At 43.0% G+C, this 11,325-nt stretch overlaps 1 protein-coding gene across 1 annotated transcript in view; it reads right to left on the bottom strand.

Moving 5' to 3' along the window:
• Positions 1-3,970: 3,970 nt before the first annotated feature.
• Positions 3,971-11,325, bottom strand: part of RNF138 (ring finger protein 138) — a gene marked incomplete at both ends in the record, with an annotated part of 29,887 nt that continues 22,532 nt past the window's right edge. Inside the window, 4 exons of the mRNA XM_082258984.1 lie at positions 3,971-4,039; positions 4,128-4,235; positions 6,845-6,950; positions 10,036-10,148. Of these exons, the coding sequence (XP_082115110.1) occupies positions 3,971-4,039; positions 4,128-4,235; positions 6,845-6,950; positions 10,036-10,148 (396 nt within the window). The remainder of the gene's footprint in view (positions 4,040-4,127; positions 4,236-6,844; positions 6,951-10,035; positions 10,149-11,325) is intronic.

Here is an 11,325-nt window from a genome sequence, read left to right as displayed (position 1 = left end):
ATCTTCCCATCAATTTTAACCATCTTCCCTGTCCCTGCTGAAGAAAAGCAGGCCCAAACCATGATGCTGCCACCACCATGTTTGACAGTGAGGGATGGTGTGTTCAGGGTGATGAGCTGTGTTGCTTTTGCGCCAAACAGAACATTTTGCATTGTTGCCAAAAAGTTCGATTTTGGTTTCATCTAACCAGAGCACCTTCTTCCACATGTTTGGTGTGTCTCCCAGGTGGCTTGTGGCAAACTTTAAACGACACTTTTTATGGATAGATTTAAGAAATGGCTTTCTTCTTGTCACTCTTCCATAAAGGCCAGATTTGTGCAGTATACGACTGATTGTTGGCCTATGGACAGAGTCTCCCACCTCAGCTGTAGATCTCTGCAGTTCATCCAGAGTGATCATGGGCCTCTTGGCTGCATCTCTGATCAGTCTTCTCCTTGTATGAGCTGAAAAAGTTTAGAGGGAAGGCCAGGTCTTCGTAGATTTGCAGTGGTCTGATACTCCTTCCATTTCAATATTATCGCTTGCACAGTGCTCCTTGGGATGTTTAAAGCTTGGGAAATCTTTTTGTATCCAAATCCGGCTTTAAACTTCTCCACAACAGTAACTTGGACCTGCCTGGTGTGTTCCTTGTTCTTCATGATGCTCTCTGCGCTTTAAACGGACCTCTGAGACTATCACAGTGCAGGTGCATTTATACAGAGACTTGATTACACACAGGTGGATTCTATTTATCATCATTAGTCATTTAGGTCAACATTGGATCAGAGATCCTCACTGAACTTCTGGAGAGAGTTTGCTGCACTGAAAGTAAAGGGGCTGAATAATTTTGCACGCCCAATTTTTCAGATTTGTTAAAGTTTGAAATATGCAATAAAATTCGTTCCACTTCATGATTGTGTCCCACTTGTTGATTCTTCACAAAAAAATTACAGTTTTATATCTTTATGTTTGAAGCCTGAAATGTAGCAAAAGGTCGCAAAGTTCAAGGGGGCCGAATACTTTCGCAAGGCAGTGTGTGTGTGTGTGTGTATGTGTATATATATATATATATATATATATATATATATATATATATTTAGTAGTCTTCTAGCTGGAGAGATTCCACATCAAATCTTATCTGAGAAATCTCCCCAAAGAGAAACACAGGCCTCAATGTAAACCTAACAGAGGCTGACACTATTTCAAGTCTCTAAGACGTTTTGGCTGGAGCTGGTATTAGGCCATTTATATTCTAACTAGACATTAAGCTCGTTAAATTAACGGGCACTAGAACAGATGTGGTCAAACATTTGTAAAAACAGACTTGTTCCAGTAAGGCGTACTTTGCTACTAAAGTCAGTTTGCTTATAAATGTCTCTTTAACTACCTCAATACTGGGCACTTAAACCCCCTTCCTTCCCAGACCAATTTTCAGTTTTTAGCGCTGTTGCATTTTGATTGACAATTGCGCAGTCATGCAACACTGTACCTAAACCAAATTTGTGTCATTTTTTCCCCACAAATAGAGCTTTCTTTTGGTGGTATTTGATCACCGCCAGGTTTTTTCTTTTTTGGTGCACAAATAAAAAAAGACCGAAAAGTTTGAAAAAAAAAAAAAGTTTTTTTGTTTAGGTTATAAAATTTTGTGAATAGATACGTTATTTTCCTGCACTGATGAGCACTGATGACGCCGCACTGACAGGCACTGATGAGGAGACACTGATGGGGTGGCACTGTTCCGATTACCAGCACAGACCCCCCTGTGATCAGTGAGTACTTAGAAATACTCACTGATCCCCCCCCCCCGGCTGCAGTATCGATCCTCTTCTTCTTTTCCTCACTGACAGGATCTGTCAGGAGGAGAAGAGATCGAAGCCGTTACAACGGCTGTATTTACAGTGCATGACGGCAGTGATTGGACACAGCCGTCATGTGATCAGGAGGGCCAATCACAGGGCCCTCCTGCCGCATCTTGTTGCTCTGTGTCCGAGGGACACAGGCACATCCAGATCGCGCCGCTGCGGGTGCCCGCGGCGGCGCGATCTCACTCCTTCTGAAGGACGTTCCGGAACGTCCGATCAGAAGGACGAAACTCCCACCCGGCCGCATATCTACAATGGCCCGGGTGGGAGGTGGTTAATAGAGTGTCTATGTTCTGCGATTTTTTTATTTTTTTTTACAATAATGCACTTACAGTGGTAGATTTCAATCAGGCAGTCGCAGATTTGCTTTGCTGAGTTTTTTCTTCTGTTTAAATGATCCTTTTCCTGACAGCAACAGCTTTTTTCCTTTAAAAATTAATCATGGCTCTATTCGCTTTTTTCACCACAATAATTACAGTCAAAGGGTTTGCCAAGTATAAGTTTCCTCATACAATGTCCTTTAATATCTTTAAGTCTCTCCCTCATCAGCCTCCTTGTCCGACCTATCGCGCACTGTGCACTGCGTCCCTGTTGCTCTAGCAATCCAATCTAGTGTCCCCATCGGCGTGCCTCCTAACATCAGTGCCTCCTTACATCAGTGTCCCTTTATGCGTCCGGGTCAGAGTTCCCCTGTATGCCCCGGTTAAAGAGAAAGTAAACCCTCCTCTGCAAGTTGTACCTATAGGTAAGCCTCATCATAGGCTTACCTATAGGTACTGTAAATATCTCCTAAACATGTACCTTTTTAGGAGATATTTACCTTACATGCAGCCAGTGACGTCACTGGCGCAAGCGCTTTGAAGGAACGGCCGCTGGTTTATGACTGTCGGGAGTGGACTCTATTGGGGCACGTTGCATGAATATATGGACTGTATTCCCTTCCCAGTGGACTGCACTTTATTTGAGCGCTGCTAGTGCGTTTTAGTGCACTTTTGACTAATTGCCACTTTATATGCACCTTTTACATATGTTATTTGATTTTATAGCAGCAGCTGATTTGTATGTATTTTATACATTGTATTTTAAGGTACTTTTTAGCGCCGGTTGAGCAGGTGTGTTAGTCCCCCGTTGAGCCTTGTCTTACTTGCTCCTTTACATATACATTATATATATATATATATATATATACATACATACACACACACACACATATACATACACACACACACATATACATAATATATATATATTTATTTTATATATACATCTCAGCTTCACAGAGTAATGAGATGCATCCTTCTCCCTCTCTCTCTCTCTCTCTCTCTCTCTCTCTCTCCTTATCTGCTATGTAACCCCCGATGGTGTACACAGAGCCTATGTGTGCTGCTGAGCAGATAACTTCTACTGTCTGATTGGTAGGTGGGAGTGGTTTTTGCAAATTACCCACAGAACTGCAGAGCTGATCACATGCAATTACCCACAGAACTGCAGAGCTGATCACATGCTGAAGTGCCATGCTGTATTTATTCTTTTCTAATATATATATATATATATATATATATATATATATATATATATATATTGTGCAGAATAAAATGTAAAGTCTTTAATATATATATGTGCATTATGAAGTACATTGAATACAACATTTAAATGGCTTTTATTGTTCATGACAGAATTCATCACCGTAATGTGAAAAGGCAGTTGTTATGAGCTAGCAGCAGTGACTGCCGACTACTCACTCAGATGCAGCTGTGGGTCGTGACCCACAGTTTGGGAAGTCCTGCCCTAACAGACTGAAGTAGGGTGGGGCGAAGTCTCTGCGCTCCAAGTTCCAACGGCTGTCTGTGGGGCACATGCGCAGTAGTGCAATCCCACGGACCCAGGGACTGGACGCAGAGACACTGGATTTTATTATTATAGATAAAATAAAAGCTCCAAAATCTGTGGCCAGTCTTACCAAACACTACTAAAGCCTATTCATATAGCAAAAGAGCGGTGAAGGGTTAGATATGATATAGAACAAAAAAAAACAAAAAAAAAACACAACACTAGGAGTATTATTATTATTTTATTAACATGCATAAAAAAAATTGATGATAGTTTATTGCTTATGGTATACTTTGCTGTCAATTGAAACTTTGACAGGATTTTTCAATTGCAGCTTGGTATTGAGCGTCTTCATCAAGATAAACATTCTGGAAGAGATTAAAAGAAAATCTTTATCTACAGAATTAGGGGGCACCTACACATGTATAGAAGTAAAATAAATTTGCTGTACTTTACCATAAAGTCTTCATAACTGAACCGATGTCGGGCATTGAGATGAGCAACAATATTTGCAGTTACTTGACCTGGATTTACCCATGGCAGAGAGCAACAGATTGGGCACACCTACAAGAGGAAGGTCTTATTTATATATTTTAATCCTACAGAAAACAAAAATGTTCTCATCATCAGGGACGGTGCTAGACTATTTTGCACCCTAGGCAAAACCAGCTACTTGCACACACCCCCCCCCCCCCAATAAAATAAAAATAACTGTACACATTGCCCCCTTTCCTGTACATAATGCCCCCCTTTTAACACTACACTCTGTTACACCCTCTTCCTGTACACACTGCCCCTCTTTAACCCTATACCCCCTTCGTATACACACTGCCCCCCTTTAAGCCTACCCACCCCTTCATATACAAAGTGCCCCCCCTCTCTAGAGGGGACATCCACCGGGGATGAGGAGGTGACAGGAGAGGAATGTCTCACTGGCCATGACTGCGCCCTAGGTGGTAGTGCGCCCTAGGCGGCTGCCTAGTGGTAGCACCAGCCCTGCTCACCATTTTAGTGCCTGTAGGGCAGCCCCAGTCAAACCTTTATTTCTATAGTCAAGATCTAGCACCTGACCCTGAACACCACTAATGGCAAATGCATGGCTACCAGCAATACTGCATTATAGCTCATAAAACAGAAAAAAGCTAGTTAAAGGCTCCACAAAACAGGGGACAAAAAAAGAAAGAAAGAAAAAAAGTATGTTTTTGGCACTTTTCTTACTCCCCTGTTCTGTGAAGTCTTCATAAAACAGCTAAGGCTTATTATGGGATGCTGACTTTTTCTGTCTTGTAAGCTTTTTATTATAAGCTTTTCATTGCCTGGTTCTGTAGACGGTTTGAACTTTTCCTCAAGTATTACTCCAGGTTTCTATGTACATCCTAAGGCACATGTGTTTTCAGGATTCCCTTAACCAGTGGGAGGTGAATAAATTGCCAGTCACCGAGAATCACTCCAGTGCTGGGACCCACCAGGACACTCAACAGACAAGCTATTTAGCAAAGTGCAGCATTTTATTTTCCATCCCTTTTTTCTATACGGGAGGAAAAGAGGAAAATATTGCGTTCTTTTTCAATGTCAGAAAATGTCTCTGTAAACTGAAACGGGTCAATGATTACCATATGCTTTTTGCCATTGTCAGACAAGATGTTTGGAGTAGCCCTATGGCTGAAAGCAATGCTCAAAGCTGGAAATATCCCATTTTTATCAGACCATTTAAAGCCATCCCAAATCAGAGGGTCAGAATTATTTAGTGTTATTCGTGGAAAATCCTGAAAATATGACCTTAGAAAAGCTTCACTGTCATGATAAAGGCAAATGTAAAAAAGAAGCAGCCTAGTCAAGTAAAAAAATGATTTAATTCAGTCATTCTCTTGAAGAGCTAAATCCACTGCTGGAACCTTTAGAACTTGCGTCTACCTGTTCCATGCTGTGGCTCCTTGCCTTCTTCCCATCACTAGTGTGTCATGCACCCCACAGGCTAAATATTTACGCTTTTAAGATTTTAGCAGACATCCTTTGGCCCCTTCCACACACTCCGTCCATTGGACGGAGTCCGTTTTTCTCAGCAGGGGATAGTTCCGTCGATCCCCCGCTAAGCAGGAGGATGACAGCTGTGTCTCCGCGCTGTGTGCGGAGACACAGCTGTCAGTTCCTCATGCATCTCTATGGGGGAAATCGGATGGGAACGGACCGTCTGTCCATTCTCATCCGATCCGCTGGACAGATGGAAAATAGGGTTTCCATCCGTCCAGAATTTGACGGATCGGATGTCAGCTGACATGCCTCCGCTGACATCCGATGCCCCATAGGAATGCATGGGGGGACCGTTCAGTTCCGCCAAAAAAACGGACAGGTGGATCTGAACGGTCCATCTGTGTGAAAGAGCCCTTTCAGTTCCGTTGCAGGTCAGTGACCAGATCCAAGCTCTTCTCCAACTGTGTCAGTTTACCCAATATTGGCACAGATGTCACATTACCATTTCAGCTCCAGAAGGTTTTACCCCTTTTATAACCAGGCCATTTAGCACTGTGCTAATTTAACTGATAATTGTGCGGTCATGCAACACTGTACCCAAACGAAATGTATGTCACTTTTTTCACAAAAAGTTGGAGCGCATTTGATTGCCACTGGGGGTTTTTTTTTTTTTCTTAAATCAAATAAATTAAACAAAAAGGCCAAATTTATTTTTTCTTTTTAAACTTTCTCCTATAAAAGCATAAAAAAAATACAATTTGTAAATAAATTCAGACCAAAATGTATTCTGCTACATGTTAAAGTCACGGTGCACGGGCGACGGCATTAGTTGCCCGAAGTCGTGTCGGATCAGTGTGAATATAGATACCAGTGGGTGAACCACAGTGTAATGGGATAATTGGCAACATGATGCAATGGGGCAAGCACATTGTGGCAACACACACATACAGTAGGTGTGAATGGTCCCTACACAAATGCTCCTAGGTCTGCTAGAGAAGGAATACTGGATTTATAGATAGTAATAGGCTCCACTTAATGCCTGTAGATCTATTTTATTGTGTGGTAAGCAGAGTGAGGGAGCAATGTTGATTTCCTGTCTAGTAAACTAACTTGCAATCAAGCGGGGGCAGCTGCAGGTGTAAAAAAAAGTTATAAAAACTGTGAACTTATCTTTTAACCTGTTAGGAAATAGAAAGAATTACCGCTTCCCCATCTTCAAAATAATGCATAAAGATACAATGATCCAGCAAAGCAAGTCTGTTCAGGTCCTGCCGTAGGCACAGAGGGCAAGTGTAGGTCTTTTCCAACCTAAAATAGAGGAAATAAAGCGTTCACAAAACATTGATGTGAGCAGCAGTTGCATCATCTATAAAATTCAGAGGTATCATGGCCACAAAATGTAGGTCAACAATTAGGTTTGTGGACCTTTCTAGGTAGGTTTCTTGTTCATAGCATTTCCTGGTCATATCATGAGAACCAGTGTTTTGCAAAAGTCTTTCTCCCCCTCCCCCCCCCCCCCTCTCTAATCTAGAAGGAATCGTAGTGTGAGCGAGTCCAGATAAGTGTTCATTACATTTTTTTTTTTCCAAAGACAATAAGGCATACATGCCCTTGTTAGGCTAATTTATTTTTTTGGCTCTGCTGTACTCGGAGTAGTGCTCAGTTTTCTAGGACTAGTCACATTTCCCTAAGCTTGGTGGTTGATTACTTCTGCCTGCCTTCTGAAGAAGCTTCCAGAGAGTAGGAGGGTCAGCCACTCAAGTTATGAATTTTTAATCGGACCTCAGCCAATCCCTGGGAGAGGCACCCAGAAGGTGGTAGAGGGAGAAAATAAATGCTTATGGTGCTTGCTCAGTGTTTTTTTTTTTTTTTTCCTCGTGGGGCTGCTGCCCCTGGAATGCAGCCTGGAAATTGATGAACTGGTGTTAGGCCTCAGGTAGTGCTTGGCTGAGGTTCTGAAGGAATCTGGATTGAAAGATAATTTTCTCAAGAGCAGCACCTGCAGAAGCTGGTCTAAAGAAGGATCCTTTATCACAGAAGAGTGTTACATGTAGCTGGTGATCGACAGCTACTGTATTCGCAAGGCCGCTGATCGGGAAGGGGGGGGGGTAACCACCAGTCCTCCTGTAGGGGATCCAGGCACACAGGGGGGTCCCAACAGCACAAGGAATTGGTTCGGTCGGGCTGAGGGGCAATTACAGAAGGAAGCCCTGTACAGCTCTCTCTGCAGCAGCTGAAAGCCAGTTTCTCCCCCTCCTGTCAGCATTCACCTGGTGCAGGGAGAGACACAGACATGGGGCATCATTCCTGTAATTGCTTCTCCGACACCAATCCCCATCTCTGTTCTGCCTGTCTTTGACCTTGCCCTTCCTGTGTTTCCCCCTTTCACTGTGCCGCCGCCTTCCCCCCTTCCCACAGTACTGCAGGCTTCCCTGTCCTGTAATAAAAAAAAATATAATATTATATATATATATATATATATATATATATATTCATTTTTTTAATGTAAAGAATAAAAAGGGCTAATTCACACAGGTTCTCTGTTAGGTTTGTGTCTGCTAATAATGATTTTAGTGTATTTTGAGTGAAAATATAATGATAAATTCAGGGGGGGGGGGGGCAGCCTGTCGGGTAGGCTGTACAGGGCCCGTGATTTCTAACAGCAGCCCTGGCTCTCAATGGACCCTTGTTAAAGCTGCAGGTGTGCATGTGCTTTTAGGGTTGAATGCCAGACGTGGCTGTAAGGAATGCAACGGCTCATAAAGATTAACTGGCTAGCCCCTTCAACCTCAAACCAAGGCTGCTGCTGCTGGAGGATTCATGTTAAGAGACTGTTCTCCAGTTTGTTTGGCATTTTGGAGTCTACGCTTCGGCATCCCTCTCTCCTGTTGATTGCTGCAATGAATGCACAAAAAGACAACATCTAGACTGAATGTGTTTGTACATTCAGAACTGGTGTTGAGCTTGGCAGCCTCTGAACTGATGAGGGAAACATGGGGTGAGCGCTACACATATATCCAAACAAACAAGGAATTCCAATTTTGCCTTATTGCAAATAGATTTGCTCCTTAGCAGTATTGTTCCAAAACAAACTTCAAATCTGTGGAGTACTATAACCTACATTTTAAAAAGGATTTGGCATTGTAGGTGCGCCTGAATGAGGAGAACCCTTTTGCTCAAGACCTACACCTTGTGTCAAGTGAGATTTACAATCTTCAGCCACAAAGTGCACACAACACCAAACAAGATACAGGAAAGAAGGTTTCATGTTCCCACCTTCACTTTCTTTCCGAGTCCTCAACATACCCTGCACCACCATCTTCTTCCCGGGTTTATCCACAAATGTCCAGAAGTGGACAAAGATGGAAAAATACAGCAATCAATCACAATTTGTACAACGCTGTTCTAGGTACTGGCCCACCAGTGCCTTATGGTAAATTCAGACATCACAACAGCAAATGGTAGAAGGGCATCATCACTTAACGATATTCTTTTAGTTTCCAAGAAACAAAAAGCTACGCATACTGCATAACTATCCAAGAACGTAGGATTATATATATATATATATATATATATATATATATATATATATATATATATATATATATATATATATATATATATATATATATATATATATATATATATATATATTTTTGCATATCCAATTATGAATTATACATTTGTGAGTTTGCAGCTACATAAATAATGTAGCTAAACTATTTGAATATTTCTTTGAAATTCATGTTAAAATATCCAGTGTTAGAACCCACTGAGAATTCTACCTCTTTACAAGTATACACAGTTACATTTTTCACCACCTCCAAGCTCAAAAGCCACCATTTTACATAACATTTCTGTAAAAAACATGGATTGCAGAAATGAACGCAACATGTTACATGTTTGCGTCTATTTATTGCAGAGTACCAGAAAAGACTAATGTTAAAAACATCATCTGATGGTGCCCCCGGAAAAGCGATTTGTGGTGGTGGAAGCTTTTTAGAGATGTTTGCCAGGCAGTGAAGAGGCGTTAAATGATTTCCTCACTACCTGGGTTAACCGTAAAAGTGGTGCAGATTCATCCAGTTGCAATAGGGGAGATCATTTTTGACGAGCAACAATGCAGCCATGGTATTTGTACACACCAGAAGGGGGACTGAAGGGCAAAAACATCACTCAACCATGCGCTTTTTCTAGCCCCCCCCCCCCCAACCGCAAGTATAAACAAGGCCTAACAAATAGATCTGTCTTAACTTGATGAACATTCCATAGTTCAGTTGATTAAACCTTTGTTACCAATGTCATGTTAGGAGAATGAACACACACACACACACACACACACACACAAGACCACCACATGAGCAGAATGTATTTTAGCACACTGTAGTCTTACGGCTTTGTTGCACAGGCAGTGTTCTCCCCTCTGGATTCTTTGGGTACAATCCCGTATTCTTCCTGGTAATTTTTGCAGGACTTGTAATGAAGCCGCATGCAGGACAATTTCACCTGGAAGGAGCCATTGTTAGTCATACAATGATAGTGTATAGAGTGAAAAAGTAATACATGTGAAACCACTTTTGTATATAATAATTAAAGAAAATATCCCATACTTCGTTGAAAGGGCAAATTTATGCATAACATAACAAAGCTAGGGCGAGAGCAATGTCTTAACTGGCAGCCTACCAGAGGTCTGCAAACATTAAATATAATTTCTGTAAATGTTCTTTTAGCCCCCCGACAGTTATGCCTTTTTATTACTGGATTGCAGGCACTGAATGATGCCAAGAGCCAGTGGCATATCGTTTATGTGTACAGTACACATAGGCCCTGAGGGGGGGGGGGGCCCACTGTGCTCTAACACATTGCACACTCCATTCCACCGGTGCTTCAAATTGCCTCCCCCTCCACAGCACCGATCCCTACGGTTCCCCTGCAGCCGCCAGTGTAGCAGCAGATTCTGTGCCCATGGAAATTTGCACCCCCTGTACCTTCTGTGCATGCGCGGACTTCGGACCCCACAAGCAATCAGGGGGATAGTGCCAAGCACGAGCCGGAGGAGAACATGAAAGCAGTAAACCTAAGGCTCCATGCACACAGGGCGTCATAAAAACGTGCTCCAAAGCTGTTTACATAACGCCGGGAAACAGCAGCTGTAAAAACGTGCTTTCAGTAGCTTTTTCTACTAGCGTTATTGCACGTTTGGCCACAGTGGCTGTTAGCAGCGTTTTTTTCTGCCTCCATTCAAAATCAATGGTTCCCTATGGGAGCCTATTGATTTGAATGGAAGTCACACCGCAGGTCGGATCGGGGTGATCCGACTTGCGGTGCGACCTGCACTGTGAGAATCTTGAGGGGGAACTCCACGCGCGTGGGGTTCCCCCCCAGGTTCCAAACCAGGCCCTTCGGATCTGGTATGGAATTTGAGGGTAGCCCCGCGCCGAAAAAACGGCGTGGGGTCCCCCCCCCAAAATCCATACCAGACCCTTATCCGAGCATGCAGTCCGGCATGCCAGGAAAGTGGAGGGGACGAGCGAGCGGCCCCACCCCCCCTGGATCATACCAGGCCACACGCCCTCAACATGGGGGGGGGGTGTGGGTGCTTTGGGGCAGGGGGGGCTCTGCACCCCGCACCTCAAAGCACCTTGCCCCCATGTTGATGAGGACAAGGGCCTCATCCCCACAA

This window comes from Pelophylax lessonae, assembly GCF_965119305.1.
Source record: "Pelophylax lessonae genome assembly, chromosome: 5".
Taxonomy (NCBI): Eukaryota; Metazoa; Chordata; class Amphibia; order Anura; family Ranidae; genus Pelophylax; species Pelophylax lessonae.
The sequence above is the reverse complement of the archived record's forward strand: the minus strand, read 5'-3'. Positions and strand labels throughout refer to the sequence as shown.